Raw genomic sequence first — 24720 nt, forward strand, 5'->3', positions numbered from 1 at the left:
GCCTTGGTGCTGTGGCCCCTGCCCTTGGCGCAGCGCTCTGGAAGAGGGGCCAGGAGCCTCGGTTTAGCCGGGGTTTGCAAAGCTGCCGAGCTTTTCCTGTTGCAACATGCTCTCTGCCGACAGGACTCAGGAAGGGAAGTCATGGCCTCCCAGGAACGCGGGGCTGTTCCCAGGCCGTTCCTCTTCCTTCTCATCGAATCTCCGTGCCTGGTGCTCTGCAGGCGGGACTAGTGATCGCATTGAGAAGTGGCCACCTGCCAGCCACCCGGGTTAGCGTTTGCTTGTGCAGGGGCCCTTGGAGCTGGGTCAGCTGTGGCACACCCCCCCGGGCTCCTGGCCGGGTCGGTCGGGAAGGCTCCCCCGCGCATTCCGCAGTCAGACCGGGGCTCCTTATGAGAGAGTGATTTTGTCTGGGGACAGAAAACAGTCTGTTGTTCTTTAAGTTTGTGATATGAAACACACAGAAGGAAGAGTACACAAAATGTAAGTGTGTTACACAAATAAGCGTCACAAGGTGAATCTGGGGCCACCGCCCGGTCATGAAACAGGAGTTTGTGGTGCCCGTGAACCACCCCGCCCCCCGCACGCAGGCAGTGCGCCGGCTGAGTGGGGTGCACGTGCGTTTTAGCCCACGGGCCGGGACTCCGCTGTGTATCCGGGGCGTCCTCACGCCCCCTTCGTTGGGGGCGGTGGTTTTGCTCCAGGTGAAGCCCGTGGCTGACAGTGCGTCTCCGGTGCTTTGGAAACACCGTTCCACTGCCGCCGGCCCTCCACGGACCCCGAGGAGAAATCAGCTGTTTCGGTTTGTTCCCCCTAGAGTTAACGGAGCTTCTTGGGTGCACACGTGTGTGTGTGTAAATCACACGTACAGAGCTGGTGGCCGTTGTTCCTTCAAACAGTGCTCTGCCTGTTGGCTCCCTTTGGGAGCTGTTTTAGTTAGGGTCCTTCCCCCCGCCTGGAAGCCACAAACGTGCCAGCCACCACCGAGTGCCGTCTCCTCTCGGTCCTCGGTTCCCCCGTCCCCGGAGGGCGTCGTGGGCCGTCCCCAGCAGCGCCGTGGCCGTCTGCGGGGCGTGTGCTGATGTTAGTGTTCAGCTCCCGCATCAGACGCCGGGGACGTGGTGCCCAGCGGGGAAGGAGTGGCGCCCGGTGGGGCGGAGAGTCTCCCAGCGGGTGTCCAGAGCCGTGCAGGGTGTGCTGCCATGGAGGGCGGCTGCCTTCTTCCTGTCTGCAGGCTTCCCTGTGTGAGGTGTGGGAGGCCCAGCAGGAGGAGCCTGGGAGGGAGGGGGTTGTGAGTGCTCACACCGCTGCGTGCAGTGGGGGCTCGGAGTGGTGGTGCAGGCCATGCGTCTGGCGGAGCGCAGATGCTCAGTGAGGGGCGCTCGCAGCTGTCCGGTCAGCTGCACAGCAGAGACCAGCGCCCTGTCCTGTGGGTCTGTGGGTATCTGCGCAGAAGTCGGCTCCGGCTGCCCCGGGGAAGGCCAAGGCTTTGCGTTTCATCGGGCCCTGGGTGGTCTCTTCAAGTGCCAGGCCTGGCTCTACGTACGTGTCTTAGTGGACAGAGGGCACGAGGACGAGGGGAGCCGGCCTAGGGGACATCTGGAGCCCCCCTTTCCCCCGGGGCCCCCAGTGGACTGGGCAGGAGGGACTTGGAGGGCTCTCCCATCTGGGGCGCGAGTGGGCTCTGGGGCAGCTGCTCAGCCTGCCTGTGGCCCCAGCACACCGGCATGGCCGTTCCTGGGAAGCTCTTGGCTTTTCAGAGGTCTGCATGGCCAACCAATGGCCAGGTTCCAGAACCTTCTTTATCATGCTGAGTAAACTCGCTTGTCCCGGGGACTTTGCCACATTCCTTTGCTCCTGCCATGTCCTGGCACCAGCACGGGGTTCTGGGAGTTCGGTGACCTGAGAGCCTTCAAAGTGAGGCGCGCTCCCCCTCCCCCGGCCTGCCCGCCTGCGGCCCCAGAGCAGCCCCAGGCTGCGCTGGCCGGAGGGGGCGAGGGCTCCCTGCAGAGCCTGTCCGAGGGGCTCTTCAGAGGCTGAGACGGTGCCACTCGGGGCCTCTTATCGAAGAGCTTCCCTTCCGTGGGCGCGGAACGGGCACTCGCTCCACCAGCGCGTCAGCTGGCGCGGGTCGGGTTCCAGAGCCGCCGGGAGCTCTGCGCCCTCCCGTGGCCTCAGTGCCTCCTCACCCCGCCCTGGGCCTGGCGTCCGCGGCGCTGCCATGACCCGTGCCGCCCGCGCGCTCTCTCTCTCTTGGCGCGGGCTCCTTCAGCCCTCCGCTCCGGGTGGGGGAGCGCGGCTGGGCGGCCGCGGTGGCAGGGCTCCCTCGTCCGCAGGACCCCTGCGCTCGCTGTGGCGGGCCCTCCCCGGTGGGGGGTGGGGGCTGTGGGCTGGGCCCGGGGCGCGGCTGGGCCGGGGGCGGGCTGCTCCCTGATGCCCAGAGGTGTCTTCTCGCCCCGTCCTCGTGTGGCGGAGCGGGCGGTCGGCTCTCCGGTCTCTCGTTACCAGGACACACACTCCTGCCTTGCCATCGGGGGAGGGGGAGGGGGGGGTTTCAGCGTCTGGAGTTGGGGCCGCTGGGGGTCCAGGTGCGTGGGCGAGCAGACCCGCGGCTTCGCCGGGCCGGCCCGTGGGCGCGGGTGGCGGTGTGTCCCACCCGGGACTGACTGGCACTGTCAGTGACGGGCAGCAGGGGGTCAGCACGCCGGCCGGCCCCACGGGTCTGTGCACCGGCAGCCGGACGGGGTGCGCGGCCCGTCCAAGCCCCTGAGCGGCACCGTCTCCCCCCGCAGACCACCAGCCAGACGGAGCTGGAGAACTGGGTCACCGCCATCCACTCGGCCTGCTCCGCCGCCGTCGCGCGGCACCACCACAAGGAGGACACGGTGCGGCTGCTGCGGTCGGAGATCAAGAAGCTGGAGCAGAAGATCGACATGGACGAGAAGATGAAGAAGATGGGCGAGATGCAGCTCTCCTCCGTCACCGACTCCAAGAAGAAGAAGACCATCCTGGACCAGGTAGCCGCCCCGCTGTGTTTGCGCACGGCAGGGTCCTCGGGTTGTCGGCGTGTCACGCAGGCTGCCCCGGTCTGTGCTGTGGCCGGCCGTGTCCCGGGAGCTCACGGGGACTGGGATGGGCTGGGGGGAGGCAGAGGTCCCGCGGAGCCGCCCCGGGTGGGCCTGTGGTCCCCGCAGACGCAGATGCGAGGGCTGGGCTGGGAGGGTGCGGGAGGGGGCGGGAGGGGTGGTGCCCTCGCCGTTACCGCCCAGGATGTACGGCTGCGGGTCTCTGCGGAAAGTCACACCAGCCGTGTAACACTCAGCCCCCGTGGCCTGAGAAACTCAGGGTGCCTCTGGTTCCCCCCTTCCGGTGAACATCAAGCCTGTGCCCGCACAGGGACCCGCGGCGCCTGAGCAGGGGGAGCCGGCAGCCTGGGCCCCGCGCTCACCCCCTCCCCGCTGCCGCCGCTGCAGATCTCCGTCTGGGAGCAGAGCCTGGAGCAGCTGCAGATGGACCTGTTCCGCTACCGCTGCTACCTGGCCAGCCTGCAGGGCGGGGAGCTGCCCAACCCCAAGCGCCTCCTGGCCTTCGCCAGCCGGCCCACGAAGGTGGCCATGGGCCGCCTGGGCATCTTCTCCGTGTCGTCCTTCCACGCCCTGGTGAGTGGCCGCGGACCGGCTGCTGAGAGCCGGGTGTCCTGGCCGCTAGTGCCCAGCAGGACGCGGCCGCAGTCCGCACGGGAGGGGCTTGCTGGGGTTACCGCTGGGGCGCCTCCCCCCACGGCCTCTCTCTGCCTCGGGGGCAGGTCTGCCTGTGGCTCGGCTCTGGCGTTCCACTTGCGCCCTCCTGCTGGGGCCTGGATTGTCCTGCAGGGAACACGCGGGAGGTGGGGGCGGGCGGGGTCTCTCTTGGCCGGGGTTGGGGGGCGCGGTGCTGGCAGCTCCTGTGTTGTTCTCAGGCGGGTCGTGTTCCTCACCGGAGTCCGTGTTTTGTTTGTGCTGACCTCAGGGAAGGCTCGGTGGAGGCGCCCCCCACACACGGGGGTGTGGGCTGGCTCGCTCGCTCGCTCTCCCCCTCGTACTCGCCCGCCGCGGACGTCACAGTGTGTGTGGGACTCGGCCGTCTCGGGGCGCTCCCCGCGCACTGTCGTGTCTGTCGTAGGCTCTGTGGCCTGGGACGCCCGACGTGTTAGAGGAAAACAGGCCCCCCCCCCCGCCCAGCACAATGGGAGCGCTGGCCTGGGGGGAGGATGCCCAGCGGACCGCAGCGCGGCGGTGAGACCGCCGTGTCGGGTGCTCGCAGTCTGCGATTCCAGGAACTCCCTGACTCTCGAGCGCCTCTGTGTACTTCGGTCCCTCCCTGCCGACAGATTGCTCTGGGCGAGTGACACGGCTTTGGCGGGCCCAAGGCCGCAGCTGTGGGAAAGGTGCCGCCCTGCCCACGCCTGCCGGGGGCTTGGGCTCGGACGGGCCTTGGTTCCGGAAGCCGCTGCGCGGCCTGCCCACCAGCTGGGCCCTTCATTCCCAGCTGGGATTCAGCCGGAGGCCTCGCCGTTCTTTATAAATAGGTTAGCATCATCATTCCGATAATTAGGGTAGATTAGCGTTTTTAAAGAAGTCCTGAGCCTATTTCTGGAGCTATTAAAGCCAGCTTCCTGGTTTGTTCTGCTGACAGCGAGCCTTGGCCTCCTGCGCACTCCCCAGCGGGCGCGGAGCCCTGTTTTTAGCAGGGGCGGTCTCGGAGCCCGACGGACAAATCCGGCACCGGCCTGTGGCTCTGGGGCTGCTTCTGAGACCCCGACCCTAACTCGCAACTTGGCCAGACCCCCGTGCACCGATTCAGAGGTGAATCAGGGTGGAAGTGCTCTCACAGGCCCCCCCCCGCCCCCCCCCGAAAGCTGTGCCCGAGGGAGTGTGTCCTGCCATCTCTGACCCTCTCGGTTCCTCTGTCTCGGGGGCTGTGGTTGGGGCCCTTTCCTTCGGGGGGCAGCGGGCTCTGAAAGGAGAGCCCGCTGCCCCAGAGGCGGGGCTGGGGGGCCGGGAACCTGAGAGAAGAGGATTTCGAGCTGCCTGTGCGACTGCTCGCTGTCCCTGCCCCGTGCGTGGCTGCAGTGATGCGCGGCTGCACGCCCACAGGCCCCCGCACGCTTTCCTTGGGGGGGTCCGTCCCTGTCCCGCAGACCGCGGGCGGGGGTGCCCAGGCAGGGGAGGCTCTGTCTGAGTTCCCGGGTGTTTGCTTTCACCTCCTGTCGGTGTTCTCTGACCCAGGGAATGCTCTTCCCCCGGGGCCCGAGCGGCCCTCGATCCAGCCTGTGTCCGCACCTGTCTCCCCCTTTGTCCGTGGAGGGCGGGGGGCGGGCTGTGCGGGCGGCCGTGCTGGGGGAGGGGCGGGGGGCGTCGGAGCAGGTCAGTCCTGCGCCCGGGAGGGCCTGTGGACACCGGGAACCTGCAGTGACCCCCGAAGGGGCCAGTGTGCCCCTGGGGAGCGGTCCTCGTTCGGTTCTCGTGGCAGCCGAGGGGAGCGGCCGAGTCCCCCGGCTGTCTGGGCGCCGACCCCTGCAGAGCCCGCACGCTGGTCCTCTCGGGTTGGCAGCTTCTCTCTTCAGAGCCCCTCGGCTCAGGGTGTGCACCATTGTCCTGGGGGCAGCGGTTCCCGAGGCCCTGGTGGCACAGAACCGGCACCGTGGGAGCCACCCGGGAGCAGCCCGTGTGCTGGGGGGGCCGAACCCGCCGGGTGGCTGGCGGCCAAGAGGGTTGGCGACGGCACGGGTCTCTGTTCTCGTCCGTCCGTCCGTCCGTGTCCCTGCAGTTGTCACCGACGGGGCCGTGGTGTGGCCTTCTGGTGCTTGTTGGTTTACTTGTTCATTCGGCCGAGGGATGTTTGGGAGCAGCAGGCGGGTCGGCCGCTGTTCTTGTGGTCAGGGCCGCGCCGGCCAGCAGCCGGCTGTCCCACGGGGAGTTGCCCGTCGGGGGCTCGAGGACGCGGGGTTTCCCGGACGTCCATCTCAGCACGGGCCGGGCTGGGCCTTCTGCTCCCAGGCCGCCTGGCTGTGCGTCCTGGCTCTCCGTGTCTTGGGGCAGGGGGTGCCATGGGCAGACCGGCAAGATGTCCCGGCCAAGTGTCTGCAGACCCCGGGACGCAGCGCACCCCCCGAGGGTGGAGTCCACGCCACGTGTCAGCCTGGGGAGGACGTGCGTTCCCCTCGGAGAGCGCAGTGGCCGCTCGGGTAACCTGGCACGCTGAACTCGGGGTGGCCCCTTCTGAGACCCGCGGCGGGCGCTGGCGGCGTGCCAGCGTCTCGGTGGGGTTGGCTCCTCCTTCGGAAGCAGGCAGGACACGGCTCTCACTGCCCTCGCACCCAGAGCCCGGGCCTGCGGGGCCAGCGGAGGGCCCCCTCTCCCGGGACCTTCCGTCCTCACACTGCCCTCTGGGCCTCCCACTGCCAGGAAGGGGGGTCTGGGAGGGTGAAGGGAGACCCCATCTCAGCACGGTTCCTGCTTCCCACGTGGGCCTTTAGCCGACTTCCTGTCTCCCGGCCCCCAGCCCGGTGCCTTTCCGGCTCCTGCGCCTGCGGCAGGAGCGCGTGGTGTTGGGGGCGATGGGCAGGTCAGGTCACTGGTCTGCTCAGGGGGTGGTCTCCGGGACTGCTGAGGAAGCTCCGTGGAGGGGCTGGGGGGGTCGGTGAGCGGAGACGTCAGGTGGGCGCGCAGGGGCCGGGTGCGGACTTGGCCGCCGGCGCAGCGGCGGCTTTGCGGCGCTGGGGGGTCTCAGTGTGCGGCCAGTCGCCCCCGGTGCACGTGCCCAGCCCGCGACCGTAGGACGGGGTCCCGAGAAACGTTCCTTGGAGGTCTCGTGCGCCGTCCCTGACGTGTGCAGCAGGGACGGGGCGTGCCGGCCTCGCGCCTCCCTGGGTGCCGGGCAGGGCCGTGGGCTCCATGCTCAGGCTTGGGGGGGGGGCCGGGGCCTGGGGGGCAGGCCTGACTGCTGCCCGCGGTCTCCCCCACCCGCACTCTCAGGTGGCGGCACGCACCGGGGAGACGGGAGTGCGGCGGCGCACGCAGGCCACGCCCCGGCCGGCCAGCAAGCGGCGGAGCCGGTTCTCCTCCCTGTGGGGCCTGGACACCACCTCCAAGAAGAAGCAGGGGCACCCCAGCATCAACCAGGTGGGTTCTGGGGGTGGGGTGGCGGGCATGGTGGCTCCCCTCACTGTGGGGGTGGGGGTGGGTGAGTGGGGGGGGCACATGGGCGTTCCTTTGTTGACGCTGAGGATCCCCGAGAGCCTGCTGCTGACACAGGGTCCGTCTCCGGCGGAGATGCTGAGGCAGACAGCATGGGCCCTGGCGCCCGCCCCGCCCTTCGCCCACCCATCCCCAGGCTCCCACTGCGTCCTTCCCGGGCCCGGCCCAGGGCCGCCACAGGCATGCAGCGTGTCCCCTGAGCAGGGCAGGGCTCCGTGGCTGAGCCGGGGGGCACCTGGCCCGGGAGCCTCCTCAGCCTGGGCCCCCGGACACCTGGTGGTCAGCCCTGACTTTCTGGGGCTGACGTCCAGGCTGCCCTGCTGCTGGCAGAGCTCATGCCCCTCAGGCCTCCCCTCCCCCCGTGCCAGGGTTCGAGGCGCCCTCGGGGGCACCTGAGGAGCGGCAGCCTTGTTGCTTCCCGCGGGAGCCGCTTCCAGGACCCTCGGCGTCACCCCGTCGCCTGGCTTGGAGGAAGGAGCCTGCCTGGCAGGGGCTTGGGGTTCGGGACCAGGGGGCGGGGGCAGCAGCCGTCCTCTGGGAGGGGAGGGTCCCCTCCGTGGGCGGCGGGCAGTGGCTGGGGACGAGGCCGGAGCATGCGGAGTCACGGCGATGCTCTCCGCTGCGACCGTCACACGGGGCCTCGCGCAGAGAGAGGCGCCGACGGCCGACTCGGGGAGGTTCTGCTGGTCTCAGCCCCCCCGTCACTTAGGAACCGAAGTGGAGGGAGAGGTGAACCCCGAAAGCTGGCGTGCTGGGTCCTTTGCCGACCCCACCTGTCACCTGAACTTGGGGTGTCAGGAGCATCGACGGGACCTCAGGCGACCCGACGGGCGCACGGGACTGGGTGTCACACGGCGTGTCCTGCGGTCTCGGGGGAGGGGCAGCGTGGGGTGTGCGTCCGTGTGCGCTGACGGGGCGGCGGGGCCGTCAGTGCCGCGTCGGTGCAGCCGAGCAGGAGGCCGCAGGAGGCGGGCGCGCCCTCAGCTTCCCCCCTTTGGGGGCCCAGGCGTCACGTGCGGTGACCCTCTGTCGTGGCAGGCACAGGCCGCCACCGTGCTCCGCAGAGCCCGCGCCCGGATCTGCTGTCGGCGGGTCCCAGGCCGCCGCGACGCCTGTGCGTGGCCGGGCCCGAGTTCCCATCCCCCCCTGACCCCCCCCCCCCCCCGCCTGCCCCCACGGCCCTCCTCACCACGCCGGTGTGCCCGCAGGTGTTCGGGGACGGGCCTGACGCCGTCAAGCAGTCTCTGGAGGGGGTCTTCGACGACACCGCCCCAGACGGCAAGGTGAGTGCTGCAGGTGCACCCACGTGAGCAGTGCCGTGGCCCCTCGGGTCCTAAAGTCGAGCACACTCGGTACCCCCAGCTGAAACGGCCAGATCTGTGAAGCCAGGGAGCAGGCGCACCAGGGGGCCGGGGCACCCCGTGTTTGAGCCCTGGTCGGCACGAGACACGGCGTCTCCAGTGCTGGTCCCCGAGAGCGGGCGTCCCCCCGCCACGCTGTCTCATCCCGGGAACGTCGGAGCGCTGTCCCGGTAGCAGGCTGCGTAGCGGGAGGTGCGCCTGTCTCCCCAGACGCGCGCTCGGTGGAGGCAGCGCCGGCTCAGGTCGTCTTGTGCTCGGGTTTAAGGGGCCCGCGGCCCCCTCCGCTCGGAGGCCCGTAGAAAGTGCTGGTTGTTTCCCGGGCCACCTGTTTGAGCCTCCGAGGTGGACATCTGGGTGTCGGCACCCAGCAGCCTCTCTGTCTGGGGTGCTCTGCGCTGTGCCGAGACCTCGTGCGGCCCTCTGGGCCCCCGACTCTGAGGCAGTGTGGCTGCGCTCAGGGGCGTTCTGACCGGGTGTGAGGCCTGAGGACCCCCCCGACTCCGCTCCTTCCTCGGCACTCCTCTCCTCTCCCCAGGGTCCCCTGGGTCCGTCACGGCTGCCCGCCTCCTTCGCGTGGGGCCCTTTTCTGGGGGCGGGTCATCGCGGTGCCCCCCCCCCGCCCCCCCGGGGGCTGAGGTCGCTGGGCCCCACCCGCGGCTGCCCCACGACTCGGCGTCTCGCCGCAGATGGAGAAGGAGTCGGGCCTGCCCGGCGTCCACCAGCACAACCCTGACGGCGACCTCTGGGTCCACGAGCACTTCGCGCCGTCCTGGTTCTCTCTGCCCAACAGCCAGTCCGCCCTGACGGTCGTCCGGCCGGGGGACACCGCCCGGGACACCCTGGAGCTGATCTGCCAGGTAGGGCTGCTCAGGGCTCCTGTCCTGGTGCAGGCGGTGGGACCGGGGGCTCCTGGGCGGGCACGGTGGTGCCGGGGGCCGGGCGGGGACCCTGGCGCGTCACACAGCTCCGGGCTCCTGGGGGTCAGGACGCAGTGCAGCGGGCTCTCCGCCCCAGGGAGGCCAGGGCTCTTCTGCGTCCAGCACGCGTGTTGCGTGTTTGCTCTGCGAGCAGCTTGTCCGTCCGTCAGTCCGTCCGTCAGGTGGGCCCCGCGGAAGCCCTGGGAAGCGAGAGGCGAGGGGCCCTGCCGGCGGGGGGCTGCTTTCCCGCCGCAGACCTTCAGGCCTTGGCCCTGCGGCGTGTGCGCGCACACGCGTGTGCCACGGCGTCGCACGGGGGCGGGGTTGGCGACCCGCTCCTGGGCGGGCCGTGGGCGTCGTGAGGGGAGCGCCGGAGGGAGCCCGAGCGCGAGGCCCGTGGTGGCGGGGGCCTCTGCCCGGGAGAGCGCACGGGCTCGGCGGTCCGCCGTCTGACCTCACGTCTGACGTCCCTGCTGCTGACCGCGGGCTGCAGACCCTCCTCCGTCTGTCTCTCGGGTGGAGGGGCGCCCGGCTCGCTCTCCGCCCCTGACGGTGCGCAGGGGGCCACCTCGGGCGGGGGTGGGGGGGTGGGGACAGAGGGCGGCTCCACGGGACGGCCCAGCCCACCGGTGGTCCTCGGGCGAGGGCACGAGCACGGCTCCCCACCCCCCCGCCCCGGACCGGATGGGGCCGTGTGGCCCCGGGGGCCTCCTGAGCCTCTTGCCAGAGCGCAGACCCCAGGCGGGTGCGGAGGCGGCACCCCGCCCACCCGCGACCTGGGCGTGCGCATGCGCCCTCTGGGCCAGGAGGACAGCCACCGGACTGCCAGGGAGGCAGTCGCCCCCAGGCCCTGTCGGGGAGGGGGAGGCGCTTTCTGCGGGTGAGGGGCGTTTTGGGGACCCCCTCCTTCAGCACAGCACCTCGTGGGTGCGAGTTTTGTGTCACCTCGGGGTCACCAGGGCCTGTGGGCGGAGCAAGGCCGGCTCCCTCTGTGGGCGGGCCGCTCAGCCTTCTGGGTGGGCTGCGTGAGGGAGGAGAGGGCCGGGCCGGCCCTCGGGGGCGAGAAGCAGCAGCCTGTGGTGCGAGCTCCGTGTCCTTCCTGCCTCGGGTCCTGGCTTCTCGAAGACAGTGGAGTTTTTGCTCTCGTTCGTGCATTTTAAGTGCTGTGCAGAGTCGGTCCCTCGGGGGTTTCTGCACGCGCTCCCTTGTGGGTGAGCTCCCCCCTTCAGGGCGCACCCCGTGGAGTGGTGCGGGTCCGTCCCGAGCGGCGGGGGGGGCGCAGGCTGGGCTGCGCTTTTCCCTCGAGCTGCGAGCGCCTCATAGACCAGCCTCCAGGCAGCGACGGGGGCCCCGGCCTCAGCTGGGAGCAGGGGCCGGGGCGGAGCTCTGCACTGTCGTGACTGGTGGGACCCAGTGACCCCCAACGAAAAGTCGCCGCCCCCAGGATCCGCTGCCCCTGGATCCTCCGCGCCGTCTGCCAGGGTGCGGAAGCGAAGGCAGACGCAGCGTGTGGCGGCCCGAGCTCACGTCCCGTGCGCTCAGGGACGGGAGGCTGCGGCGGCCCCTGTGCGCACCGGTGGTCCCCGGGGAAGCCCGGCCGAGGGGCCGTGAGCAGGAGCGGAGGGCCCTCCCCTGTCCCGTTCGCCTCAGACGGCCACTGAACACTCTCTCTGCGTCGTGTTCTCCTGCTCCACCCACGGAAGGCACCGCGGTGAGACGCGCACTGAAAAACACACCCGCCCCACCGGACGCCGGTCTCCGGGCCCAGTCCACGCCACGGCGCCGGGACGCCACGCAGGCGCCGTCTGAGTGACACCGGCGACGGTGCCCCGAGGACGGCTGTGCGCCGTTCAGACTGCGTTGCTCCCGGGTCGGCACGCCTGGCAGCGGGGAGCGGGCGGCAGCCGGCCAGCCCCGCCTGCTGAGGTCGTCTCTGCGGTTTGGGATCTGCTGCCCCGCCCGGACGCCGACGCCGACTCCTCGCAGACACTCGAGGAGCCGAGGGCCGCCCTCGGGGTTCCGACGCTCGGACCGCGTTGGTTCCGCAGGGCCTTCCGTGGTCACAGCAGCCGTGACCCACGGGGGCTGTAGCAGAGCCACATCTGCCGGAATCGGGGGGACCCAGCAGTGGGAGGACCCGGCGGAGCGGCGCCCCACCTCACGTGTTCGGGGCCCCAGGTCGCGGGGCCGCCCCAGCGTCTGTGTCTGCTGCAGGCCCGCGGCCTGGTTCTCCGCGCTGTGCAGGCGCCCTGTGACCTGAGGGCCTCTGGAGCGTGCGGCGGTCCAGGGCGGCGGGAGGAAGCACCCTCACTGCCGCCGCCGGGTGTGCTCGCCACCCGTGCTCTCCGCACTGTCGCCCACCCTGAGCCCGGCCCTCGGCGGTTCCCGGGCCCCGGGCCCCACTGCATGTGGGCGGTGGGAGGGCCTGAGCTCACTGGCCCCTCGTGGGTGCCGAGGCCCTCTGTTCTCATCAGCACTCCCCACCCCGAGGCCTCGGGGGCAGGCAGGGCCCCTTGAGGAGATGCCGGGGTGTCTGTCCTCCAAGGGCCCGGTTTCATTTCCCTTTTCCTCTCGCCTCCCTCGTAAGCTGGGGGTTTGCCGGGGTTCTCGCTTCCGCTTCAGGGCTTGCCGTGGGAGGGAGGTGTCCCCGCTTGTCTCTCCCCTGCGGGGCGCCCACGTGCAGGTTCTCCTGCCTTGGGCTTCCCCGCCTGCCCCCTGCCCGCCCCCACCGTCCCGACACGGACGGTCTGGCCCGTCAGACGCCGGGCCTCCCTGACCTGCAGTGCGGACAGCGGAGCCCAAAGGCACGGGGGCGCGCTGGCCTCCGACCCCACTCCGCTCGCGGGGCCCACGTCGGGTCCCCAGGGGTGCGTATGGAGAGCGCCCTGCCCTCCCGCTGGGAGCGCCGAAGGGGCCTGCCTCCCCAGTGCAGGGGCCTGTGCGCACGCACCCCCACTCGGCGAGCTGCCGCCCGGGCCGCGGGGCCCTGCGGGCACCCCCGTGCCTCGGTGTCCGCAGCTGCGGTGCCCACGCCGCGTCCGGCACACTTGGGAGGTTTCTCCCTGCCGTTCAGTGACCGTTGCGGAGACAATTATTGGGACATTTTTAGTTTGGCCTTAACAATGTACAGGGGGAGGCGGGGTAAGTAAAAAGAGCATCAAATGGGTGAGAATTGACTCCACTTAGGCTGAAACAGTTGTCCTCAGTGGAGCTTCTGGAGTGAGGACGTGTGTGGGGAGAATTCCGAACGTGGGAGGAAGCAGAGCACAAAGGGAACGAGCCCTCGTGTCCCCCCGCCCGCCCCGGGGCTGCCCGGTCCCCACCCTGTTCTCCCCTCACTCCCACCCGGCTCCGGGGCGCTCTGGGGGCAAACTCCAGGCACCGCGGCTTCATCTGCCGCGTCTTCAGGACGGACCTCCGGAGGACAAGGGCCGAGCGTGTCCCGTCTGTGGTGGGGGGTTACCCTGCGGGCTGGTGTGCCGAGGGGGCCGCACGGCTGTCTGCCGTCCCCGTGCGGCTGGAGCCGGGCCCTGGCTCGGCTGCGCTTCGGCCACTGCTGGGGCGTCCTGGGCATTCTCGCCGCCTGGTTCTCCGGTCGCCGCCGTGGGTTTGGAACGGCGTGGAAGGGCCTATGGGGTCTGTTGGCCTTTGCTGCAGAACCTGAGTTAAAAGCCGAAATGACTCAGGCCGGCGAGGTGAGCCTTGAGGCACCACAGAACGCCAGCCGTGTGTTGGGTGAGAACCGAGCCCAGTGTGGGTTTGGATGTGAGCCTCTTGGAAACCTTACCCTGCCCCTGCCCCCCAAGAAAAACCCCAAACCTGCACCACTCTGGGGAGTCCGAGACGTGTGCTGGTGGACGTGTGCGACCCCCGCTCACTGCTGGACCCCCTTCCCCACCCCGTCCCAGGCACACCAGCTGGACCCCTCGGCTCATTACCTGCGGCTGAACTTCCTGACGGAGCGCGGAGCCCAGCACTACGTGCCCCGGCCGGAGGAGGACCTCTACGAGCTGGTAATGCTGCGCGTGGCTGCTGTGTGCGCGTGGCTGCTGTGTGCGCGTGGCTGCTGTGTGCGTGTGGCTGCTGTGCGTGCGTGTGGCTGCTGTGTGCGTGTGGCTGCTGTGTGCGTGTGGCTGCTGTGTGCGTGTGGCTGCTGTGCGTGTCCGCCGTGCGGGAGTCGGGGCCCGAGCCACACGTGTGCTCGTGCTGAGTGCGGGCGGGGCAGCGGAGAGAGCTCCAACGGCAGCGAGCCTTGGGGAGGGCGGTGGGGTGGGGGCGACCTGGGGTGGTGGGGGTGGCCCTGCGTCCCACGGGCTCCCGCAGAGTGGAACGCCACCTCTGTCTGTGCGAGGTGCGCACCTCGGTGTCCGAGGGAGGGAGGCCCAGAGCCGCCCTGGAGCGCGGTTCCCCGTGGTTCCGTTTTCGCCCGGGGACTCGGTGGAAAGGCAGCACGAGGCCGGCTCCTCGTGAGCCTCTCCCGCCGGTGGGGGCCGAAGTGTCCGGTCCGGCCGAGCGAAGAAGCTGCCGGTGAGGCGCAGGCCCCGCCTCTCGCAGCTCCGAGCTGGAGCCCAGGACGAGGAACAGTGTCTGCGTTTCTCCGGGGGTGGAGAAACTGGGGTCCTCACTGCGCCTGGGCTCTTCGCTGACTCGGCGCCTCCTGGTGGCGTGCTGCTGGCACAACGCGAGGTGGCAACGCCGGTCTCCGAGATCCTGTGAGGAGGGGAGGTCAGGGCTCACACCGCGGAGGCTCGGTACCTGGCTGCTGTGGTGTAACGGAGGGACACGCTCTTCTTGCCTGCTGACCCAGGGGCGCATGTGCAGCCCCCGGAGAGGGGCGGGAGGGAGCCAGTGTGGCCTGGAGGGGGCGCTGCCGGCTCTGGGCTCCCGAGGCCCCCCCTCCCAAGCTGCCCCAGGGCGTGGGCGTGGGCTGGGGTGTGGTCGTGGGCGTGGCCACAGTGCCCCTGCAGCAGCAGCAGCCTGTCCCTGCAGAAAGCAGAACTGAAAGCTTGGACCCAGGGAACCGCCTTTGGGAAGGGGAAGTGTGTGGTTTGAATTTAGTAGGAATTCTGTTTTCAATCAACCTTTTTTTTTTTTTTAAAGATTTTATTTAGTTTTAGTTGGGGGAAGGGTGAGAGAAAGGAGAGAAGCACCAATGGGTGGTTGCTTCTTGCATGCCCCCTACTGGGGACCTGGCCCGCAACCCAGGCATGGGCCCTGACTGGGAATCGAACTGGGCACACCTTGGTTCACAGGCCGGCACTCAGTCCACTGAGCCACACCAGCCAGGGCTCAATCAACTCCTTCCAGTTGTACTTACTGTACAAGAACACTCACCAATTTTAAGCACACAACTGATGAGTTCTGACAAATCAGTACAGCTATGATTTAGAAAGTTTCTGTTCTCCTAAAAGGTTTCCTCCTGTCCCTTAACGTGCTTTCACCGAAATGCGTGGAAGGGTGGGTTTCTGCGTTGCTCCCACGATGCCTTGCCTGCACGATCACCACGATGAGCCCGCCTCCGGCCCCCGGGGAAGCCCCGGCCAGCACCTGCTCTCGGAGTGGGGAGCCCTTTCTCCTGTGCCAGCAGTGCCGTGCTGGTCGGGCTGGGGGAGCTCCTGGCGCCGCCTCGGCGTGCCGGGGTTAGCGCGCCCCTGCCCGGAAGGACGGGGGTCCCCACCACGCCGCTTCCAGGTCCTCCCCGTGCAGCCCGCCCGCCATGGGCGCTCGGTGCGACTCCTGTGGGAGCCGTGTCGCTCACATTGTCCTTGGGGGTCAGCTGTCTCGCGGCCTCGGCCACTGCCGGGGACGGTTCGTGCCTGCAGTCCTGTGGACGTGTCATAGGTGCACTTTCTGAAAAGAATCTATGACATGGGGACCACGGCGTCCCTTCTCAACTGCTGCAGACGGCCCCCAGCGCAGCCGTCCCTGAGGGAGCACACACCCGCTCTGGTGGCCCCCGGGATGAGTGGTGGTCTGCCCCTCGCGCCCCGGCTGCGCCCTGTCCTTAGCTCCGGGGTTCTGAGGGCGGAGCCTCCAGGCCCACCCCCGAGGGCGTGTTCAGCTGACCTAGGGCGAGGTGCCTGGGTCGACCTGCGTGGTCTACACTTTTAACACGATGACAGCACAGGCGCTCACCGGTCACCTCGGTGAGTAACTCGGCCCAGCGGCGGGTCCGCCAGCTGCCGCTGAGTGGGCAGAGCCGCAGCCCGGGCTGGTGGAGCAGCCGAGGTTCCGTCCGCGACCGGATCCGGGGGGTGCGGCTGCCGCTGTGAGTGTTGCCCGAGGTGCTTTGTGGCTGCCGCAGATGCTGCGCTCCGCCTGTGGGTGGCGCTGCTGCTATTCCCCGTGCGGCTGCCTGCCCCGCGGGTTCCATCCGTGGGTGCCCGGCCTCATGCGCTGCCTGCGTGAGGGCGTCCGCTGGGGGTCACGTCCTTCTGCCGCGGGCGTTCTGAGCCTGCAGCGTCCCGGGGGCCGTTGGGGAGCGCGCCCACTCGGCCTGGGGCTCCTGACTGGGCGAGCGCCAGTCCCCACACGGCCCCGTGGGGTCCACGCTGACCGCTGGCCAGTGCTGGACAGACGAGGGTGGCCGCGGCGTTTGAGGTCACGTCCTCCAGCGGGACCCGTCTGTTGATGGCTGTCCCCGAGTCCTCTGTGTCCTACGACGTGTGGTGTGTGGGATGAGCTGGCCGTGGGCCGGTCCGTGAGCGGTGGTGGGGTGTGGAGACACGGGCGTTCCTCGGGGCCACGTCACGCGTGTTCCCCAGGCCAGGGCAGCGGAGGGAAGGGTCTGCGGAGACAGGACGGGCGGTCTGTGCATCCGTGCAGCCGGTGTGGGCTCCGCGTGTGCTGTGTGTCCGCGTGTGCTGCGTGCCCGGCACGGCCACAGCTGCTGTGGGCGCTGGGGCGTGCCCAGGGGGTCTGCCCCTCCGGAGAGCGGCGTGCAAGTTCGCGGGGACGGAGCAGGTGCTCTGTGCTCAGACCTGGTGACGTCCGAACGGAGGTGAGTGAGCCGCAGGGGTGGTGTTGGGGGGAGGTCTGGGGGGGGTCTGTGGGCGCGGCCTGGAGCTCTGGGGGTGCAGGGGGTGAGGGGGCGGGGCGTGGGCCCAACCACAGAGGGTCTCGGTGAGCAAGGGGAGTCTCGGGTGAGGAGGGTGTCACTCGCTTCAGCTTCCGTCGCTCGAGGTGCCGGCGTGTGGCCCTCAGGCTGAAGGGCAGGAGGCCGGTGAGCTGCGGCTCAGGCCGTGGGGAGCGTTGGGTCTGGCCGAGGCCCCCAAGGGAGATGTGGCGGGAAGAGGTCGGGAAGAGGTCAGGGTTGTGTACAACTCGAGACTGAGTGATCAGTTACTCCTTCCGATCTGACGATCTTTTAATCCGGCTTTTGAAAAGAGGGAAAACGCGCCACCTTGGCTGATCGGATGGAACGCAGGGGGTGAGGGGGTGAGGGAGCCTTCTCCGCCGTCACGGGTGCGCGCGTGCGCATAGAAACTCGAGTTCCAGTGTCTCTAGTCCGGACGCAGCGGGCACGTGGGGCGTGCGCTGTGATGCACAGGCCCTTCTGGAGATCTCAGGTGTTCTGGGGTGCTTTTGTCAGACTGAACTTCAGCCTAAGGGGGTACCGTGGCTCAGGGGCCTGGGCAGTGCTCTGAACTGCGCGTCCGAGATGGGGGAAGACGCCCGAGGGCTCCCCCCCCCCCCGCTGCAGAGCGGGGGTGCGCTGTGGACGGACCGGGAGGTTGTTCACGGGGCTGTGCCCACCGCTCCTCGCAGAACCCGGGGACGGCCCGGAGGCTCCGGGGCCGAGCGGGGACGTGCTGCCCCCTAGTGGGGAGAGCGGCCCGGGGACGCCGGGAAACGTGGGTCTGGCCCAGAGCAGCTGCGCACACACACCGCGCGAGGTCGCTTGCTCGTCGAGAGCTTGAATCTGTGTGGTGGTCGTGACCTCGGTGACCGTGTGTCCTGAACTGAAGGTCAGTGTCATGGCTGATCTCTTCAGCTGCAGAACTGTTTTGTGTGCGCAGTGCTTCCAAGGTGTGACAGTGAGGCCCCGTGAGTCCCGCCCTCACGCAGCGCGCTGCCGTGGAGGGGCCGCGTCCTGTCCCGGTCGAGGTTGCGGCGGCGTGGCCGTGCGGGGAGGACCGGCCGGCCGGGGCCTCCGGTCCCTGCCTCCCCACTTCCCGGGCTCCCGTCCCGGCTGCTCTTCGCCTTCTGAACCCTCGTGGCCGCGGTGGTCACCTCGACCGCCTGCGGGGTGCCCTGGAAGAGCGGCAGGAAAGCCGGCGCCCTTTCCCGCCTGCCTGCCGGGAGGCGGCACTGACAGAAGGGCTGCGCTTTCGGGGACCGGAGACCCGGACTGCGCGCTGCCGGGCCGAGCGGCAGCCCCTGAGCTCCTGACGGCTCCGACACCTTCGCTCGGTTTGGGACTTCGGTCGTCGGTGTTGGGAGTGGCCCTCGGCTGTCCCATCTCGGTGGGAGGGGTAGGGAGGGCTCAGACCCGGGCCCACCCTCCTGGCTGCACAGGCTCGGGGAGAAAGTGCCTCCCCTGCCGCCGCCTTCTCTGCAGCTGTAATGGGGTCGCCGGTGACTTAGGGGCCCCGTCCCAAGTTACTGTCCATGGTGGTGACGGTTCCGGTGTGCGAAGAGGAGGCGCCAGGGACATTCCCTGACACGAGCTTCCTGCTCCGTGAGCCCGGGCCTCCCAGGGCTCCTGGAGGGTCGGGTCGGTCCGGGGGTGCACTCGGGGCTCCTGGGTGAGGCTGGTGCGGCCCCGTGGCTGTGGGAGAACGTCCCCTGTCCCCGTCCCCGTCTCTGACTGCTGTCCGTCTGTCTCCTGCCGTGCGTTGTCTGGGCCTCTGGGCCCTGCCGCGCACTCGGGGCGGACCGTGTGTGGGCAGAGCGGAGCGGAAGCCCCGAGACCGTCCCGTTTCCGTGGGTCCCACGTCAGGGTCCCGTGACCTCTCCCTGACCTCTTGGATGTTGGTTGGATTCACTCATTTTTATTGAGGTGACTTGCGTAACGACGTGGCGTGTCAGGTGCCCAACGTTAGGATTCAACGGCTTTATACACCAGAGCGAGCTCACCACCCAAGTCTAATTTCCACCCAGCCTCTTCCTGGTGTTTTCCCTTCAGACCCTCACCCGAGGGTGTTGCACTGGTCTGAGAGGGAAGGTGGGGTGGGGGGAGAGGGAAACATTGGTTGGTTGCCCCTTGTGCACGGCCCGAGCCCGGAGGGACCCCGTAGCTTTTTGGTGTGCAGGCTGGCGCTCCCGCCAGCTGGCCCCCGGGCAGGGCCTCCTCGGACTTGGACTCGAGTCACCTTCTCCGGCCCAGGGGCCTTGGGGTGGCTGCCGGCTGAGCAGAGACACCTGGAGCGACACAGGGTTGCGTCGAGGAGCTATTCAGAGACCGGGACCGTGGCTCCATTCGGGGCATGACGCGAGGGTTCAGGAAACACCCTGGGGTGTGACGGAAACCTGCCTGGGAGCACGGATGGTGAAAAACAGATTTACAAAACGATGACTGTTTCTAACGTGTCTCAATGGGGTCCTGATTAGATTCTTCTTTGTGATTTCCAGCTGTACAAAGAAATTGAAATTTGTCCGAAAGTCACTCAGAACATCCAGATGGAGAAGTCGGACGCGGCTGGTGACAACTACGGTACGTGTGTTTCTCTCTGGTCTTCGGCGTCTGCCGGGTCAGAGTAGGGCTTGTGCAAACACGCGCTCACGTCCAGGCTGTCGGTGTGCCCGGGGCCCTGCTGCCCCGAGCCCGGGCGGTTCCCGGTCCCAGCGCCGGGTCGGACGGGGCGGTGCGTGCTGCGGGCAGCGCCGACTCATGGAAGTCTGACTGCTGACCGAGGGCTGCCCGCCCCTTCCCCGCGCTTGCAGAAGGGTCACGTTTTAGGGAGAAAGCGCCTGGATTTGGATGAGTTCTGTCCATTCTTGTCCTGGACGTAGCTCTTGGCTCCGCACCTGTCCCAACAGCCGAGAGGAAGAACCGTTCTCTGTGGAGATGCAGATGCACGCCCTGCGCTAAGCCCAGCTCGTGTGTGACCTTGTTTTCACGGGCGTGGGGGCCCCCTGAAAAGTCGCCCGAGGGGCACAGCCACCCCAGGAGCGGGGTGCACAGCGAGCCACTGAGGCGGGGACTCAGACCGGCACTGCCTGTGCTCCCTGCGTCCGTCAGTCCGGGAGCTCCGGCCGGCGTGGGCGTGGGTGGTGGCGGTTGGGCCTGTGTGTGGGGACCTGTTCCCCGGGCCCGTGAACGGAACAGAAAGCAGACGCTCATCACGACGCAGTCCGCCATGAGCCGTCCGGGTTTCCTCCTCTGTGTGCGTCTGGCAGCCGCACCGCCGCGTTCCCTCCGCCGCCAGCCTCGAGACACGTCGGCCTCACGGGGCCGCTTCCTCCCGGAGCTGCTCCGCGTCGCGCCTCACAGCCGCGTTTGTTCCCCATGCCCTTCACGGTGCCCGCCGCGGTATCCCGCCCCGGGGGCCAGGCTGGGGTCGTCCCCTGGTCGGTCAGGGGAGACGTCCCGTGAGACCTGCGCAGGGACAGGGCGACCGGGCCTGTGGCCAGAGGACTGGGAGTGCTGAGGCACCCAGACCCCCAAGCCCCTTGCCGTCTGGGGGCCTGTTTGCCCTGGTTTTGGAGGGCGTGGCAGGGCCCAGGAGTCTTCAGCGGGCGGGCTCTGCGCCCTGGGAACCAGGGCGAGGGCGAGATGACCAGACACTCGTGGAGGGTGGAGTCGCTGGGCCTCACCGCGGGCTTGGACTCGAGGCAGCGGTTGCTCAGCCTGTCCGTGGGGTTCTTGTGCTCGAATCAGCACCAGCATGGCTGCACGCAGGGACCGACACGCACACACGCCCTGGGACAGGGGTTCGCCGCACAGACAGACCGAGGGGCCCGAGGGGGCCGCACGGTGGCGGTTACCGGCAAGCCGGGTAAACGAGACAGCCGTGTCCCACCGGTGCTGCTGGGCGCTGAGAGGACGGTGCACGGGGTGGCGGTGACTTCCCTTAGAGGGACCTGAAGACCCTCCCCTCCGCCTCGGGGAGCTGAGTGAGCAGCAGGGGGAAGGGTGCCCTGAGCCCCGCCTCCCGCACCAGCAGCGCTGCCGCCAGCTCAGGCTCAGAGCGTGATGTGCCCTCTGTCCCTTGTCCCCAGGGTTTTTTCTGTCCTCCGAGGATGAAGACGGCGTTTGGAGGTGCTACGTGGACAGCGTGAAGGACACTGGGCTCGCGTCCAAGAGAGGTGAGTCGTCGTGTGCCCTGTCTGTCTGTCCGTCTGTCTGAAATTGCCTCGAGTGTCCCCTCGGTGGGCGGGGAGGACGGGCCCAGGTGCTTGGGACGGCCGTGTGCATGCTGTCTCGTCAGGGACCTGAGGACTTCGGGCTTGTGTGCAGTCAGGCGTGTAAGAAATGCCACACTCCTGGGTTTCAAATCGGACTCCGGTGGGGCACTCACGCTCGCCGGAAGTGGCCGTCCTTCCCCACCGCCCGGGACAGGCTGGGGGTCCTGGCTCACCCTGCGCAGGACTTGGGAAGCCCCCGTGCTCCGGCCCCCGTCGGGCGAGGCCACGCTGCCACCGCTGAGCCCAGAGCCCACGGACGGGACCCTCAGAGCAGGGCTGCGCTGCCGTCCCTGGGGTGGACATGGGGACAGGAGAGTGGGGGCCGAGGCCCGGCCACGTTCTGGGGCAGAGCCGGATGCATGTGCGGCTGCCGTCCAGCCCAGCACAGCCCCGGGAGCGTCCTGGCCCACGCGGCCGCTGGACTCCCTGCTCCTCCGCTGCGTCCACGGTCACCTGCTGCACAGCAGCCTCGCTCCCAGCAGCACGTCCTGGCGCCCAGGTCTGGACGGGCCCCCGCCCGCCACAGCGCGGAGCACGGGCCGGCCGTCACCCTGGGATGGCCGGGGCAGAGGCCCGAGGTGACCAGGAGGGGTGTGGCGGGGTTGGGGGGTGGAGTGCAGCGCGTACCCCCAGGCACTGTGTCGGTGCTGATGCCCCTGCTGTGGTTTTCCGTTACCTGTCTCTGGGGGCCCCCGGGGGCTTTCAGTCTGGGCTGCGTGGGGCTGATGGTTCCTTCCTTCCGGTCTTCCTGCCCCTCCCAGCCCTGCTCGCGTCTGGGTCTGCCCTTGGCTGCGCCCACACCGATGGTGGTCACCCCAGAGGGCGTGTTGTACATGCATCTCTGGTGCCCCTGGGCATGGTGGTCTCAGCCCCTTCTCCAGCTCAGCCAGTGGGGTCCCTATGGAAGGAGCCCGTTCCTGTCTCTGCCACCAGGTGTCAGCAGTGAGCCGATGCTCCCTGAGTTCTTGCCCAGAGTCTCACACACATGGCTTGTTTGACTGACTCTCATTTAACCCCTGAACCCTCCCACTTATGAGGACTCTGGGTCTGGGAGAGAGCCTGTGACATGCTCACGGTCACAGGGCTGCCGCGTGGTGACAGTGTGACAGAGGCCCCGGCGAGGCTCGCCCTTGCTCACCCCTGCCGGGCCGTCTCTCTCTCCCCGCAAGCCCCTGCTTTCGCCTCCATGACCGATTTACAGACGGGGGCTACGAGCCACCGAAGCTGACCTCTCCTGGTCCTGGCGGCCAGACCTCGGAGCTCCAGGCCTCGGAGGCTCGGGGGATCCTCCCCGCCTCTGCCAGCCGCTGGGGGCTCCCGGTGGCCCAGGCCCGTGGCTGCAGCACTCGTCTCTGCCTCCCGTCCGCACGGCTGCTCCTCTGTGTGTCTCTTCTGCATCTCAGACAAGGGCCCTCTCGATGCTGTAAGCTTGAGGGCCCGTCAGACCCCCGGCACGACCCTATCTCGAGGCCCCCGATGTCGCTGCAGTGGCGAGGGTCCGCTTCCAAATGAGGTCCCGCTCTCGGGTTCGGGGACACGCGTGTCTTCTCGGGGCCGCCGTTCAGCCCCATGCACCTGCGCCGCCGTCACGGCGGGCCTGGCCCTTCGTAGACACAAACCTCACGGGCGCTTTGGGATTCGAAGGCTCTCTCCGTTGCTCCCGACGTTGCTGCCTCTGGTGTCGAACCAAAAGGGTTGTCTCCAAGAGAAGCCTTAAAAAAATTAAGTGACCTTTTCATATACAGAGGTTTTGTGTTTTCAGTTCAAATCTTTTACTTAGAAATGGACTGGTTGGTGTCTCAGAATTCCACCCCTGGTATGAGAAAAACGTTCTTTCTTTTCCGTCGCACCCCCCCCCCCCGGCCCCCTATTTTTTGGAGTGATTTATGGTAGAGAGTCGCAGACCTGGGCCCAGATGGCCAGGGTGTGACTCGGGCTGTTGGAGGTGAGCCCTCGCCTGGGCGGCTGCTGTTCTGCGCAACCAGAGGCGGGGCTCGGCACACCCGAGGGCCTGGCCAACTTGTGTGTCTGCAGTCCACCACCTGTCTCCGCCTCCACTTCCCGCCCCAGGGAAGTTTGCCAGTGGGTCTGTAAAGCAACAACCAGACTCCTCTCTTCTGAGCCGCCAGGACACCGGCATCTTCTCCCCTGACCTCTCCCTTTCTCCTACTTCCGGAATGTCCTCCTGCTGTCGGATGGAACCACTCCGGGGTGGGCTGCAGCTTCTTGCTCTCCGAGGCTGGGCTGCTCCCTGGGTCCCAATGTGGGTGGCTCTCCCAGCCTGCTTTGCATAAGCCACAGAAGCTTCGGGGACTTTCCCCAAGATACTCCAAGTCCTGACGCAGTTTCAGAAAGTTGGGGGAGTGTAGAAAGTGATCAGAGCCGGTTCTGGAAGCTGCCGTCTTCATGTGGAGCAGGGCGCCTTCTTTTGTGGGGAAGCAGGCTCCTGGGCCTTCCACAGAGGAGCCGGGAGGCGACAGCTGAGCCACACGCGTGTGTGTGTGTGTGGGCAGCACGTCTGCAGGGTGGCTAGAGAGCTTTTCTCCCTTTCCCCCTCAAAACGTTAGGGTCACCGCCCGAGTTGGCGAGGAGACATCGGCAGGTGCTGGGAGCCCACACACCCATGGTGGAGCGAGCCAGCTCCGCTGGGGCGTTCAGGATAGGGGCGCAGCCGCCCCCGGACCCTCCTGCACCCGGGGCCCCAGGGCTCCCACTGGCCACGCGCGGGCACACGCCTGTGTGTGGGAGCGCCCAGCCTGCGGCAGAGGGCGGGGGGCGCCCTGCGAGGCGGCGCTCTGAGGGGAAGCCGTCCCTGCGCTGACTCTTTGTGAAACTGAGTGTTTTCTGCTCCGCTGCAGGCCTGAAGGCGGGAGATGAGATTCTCGAGATCAATAATCACGCAGTTGGCACCCTGAGCTCCTCAGCGCTCAGAGACTTCCTCTTGCAGCCCAGCCTGAGCCTCCTGGTGAGGACGCGCCCCACGCTGGAGAGGGGCGCCCTGCTGCTGGAGAGCCCGCCGCACCGCGCCGACGGCCCCGTCGACCCCAGCCAGAGCCCCCTCGCCTTCCTCGCCGGCAGCCCAGGTAAGGCTGGGACGGGTGCCTGGGGCAGGGGCCCTGGTGCTGGGGGACTGTGTCACACCCTGCTGCCGGTGGTCATTCTGGAGGAGGACGCTTGGGCACACCCGCCATCTCGGGGCCGTGGGTAGAGAGAGGGGCACAGAAGTGCCGGGATTCTGGGAGGGGCTCTGAGTCCTGCGCCTGCGGAGCATGTGGCCGTCCCCTGTGTGTGGGTGGCAGAGGACAGGAGACACCCAGAGTGGACAGCACTCAGAGCCCTGGCCTCCCTGCCCTTCTGGCAGCCTGGCACTCAGGCCGAAGGAAGCAGCTTGAGTGCCCCCTGCCCCTGCAGCCTCCCTGGGACCCATGGGGGGGGCGCCCTTCTCTGGATCCCCGGAGGGCGGGGGGGGCCTGAGCAGCCCAGGCCCAGAGCTGGGGATCCCTCCGTGGGTTGGGGTTTTGAATTCATCTTCTTTGAAAAACTCGGGTTAAAGAAAAAGAGCTCTCCATTTCAAAATGCAACTGCAGGCCACACTGGCAGGACATGAGCACTCGGCGTTTTGTCGGGAGCTCTGTGGAGGCCCCCGGACTGCATCCGCACCTGTCCCTGCTGACGCCCTGGAGGGCCCCGGCAGATCCCGGGAGCGGCCCTGTGCCTTCAACGGCAGGGCGGGGCCGGGAGGCTGTTCTGCTCTGTGGCCACTAGGTGGCGGGCGGCGGCTCGGCCGGAACCGGCTCCTGCAGGTGTGTGTCTCTGTGGCCGGACTGGGAAGGACTTTGCAGTCGGATTTGGGGA

General features: G+C 68.4%; 1 protein-coding gene across 7 annotated transcripts in view; it reads left to right on the forward strand.

The window, feature by feature from the left end:
• TIAM1 (TIAM Rac1 associated GEF 1) overlaps positions 1–24720 on the forward strand; it is a 153273-nt gene that overhangs the window by 99914 nt on the left and 28639 nt on the right. For all 7 annotated transcript variants that reach the window (XM_045852403.1, XM_045852405.1, XM_045852406.1 and 4 more), the window contains 9 exons: positions 2793–3017; positions 3474–3659; positions 7017–7163; positions 8447–8521; positions 9286–9456; positions 13425–13529; positions 19090–19171; positions 20680–20766; positions 23724–23948. In XM_045852403.1, the coding sequence (XP_045708359.1) occupies positions 2793–3017; positions 3474–3659; positions 7017–7163; positions 8447–8521; positions 9286–9456; positions 13425–13529; positions 19090–19171; positions 20680–20766; positions 23724–23948 (1303 nt within the window). The remainder of the gene's footprint in view (positions 1–2792; positions 3018–3473; positions 3660–7016; positions 7164–8446; positions 8522–9285; positions 9457–13424; positions 13530–19089; positions 19172–20679; positions 20767–23723; positions 23949–24720) is intronic.

Source organism: Phyllostomus hastatus, unplaced genomic scaffold (assembly GCF_019186645.2).
Source record: "Phyllostomus hastatus isolate PE091 unplaced genomic scaffold, TTU_PhHast_1.1 phas_contig_948, whole genome shotgun sequence".
Lineage (NCBI taxonomy): Eukaryota > Metazoa > Chordata > Mammalia > Chiroptera > Phyllostomidae > Phyllostomus > Phyllostomus hastatus.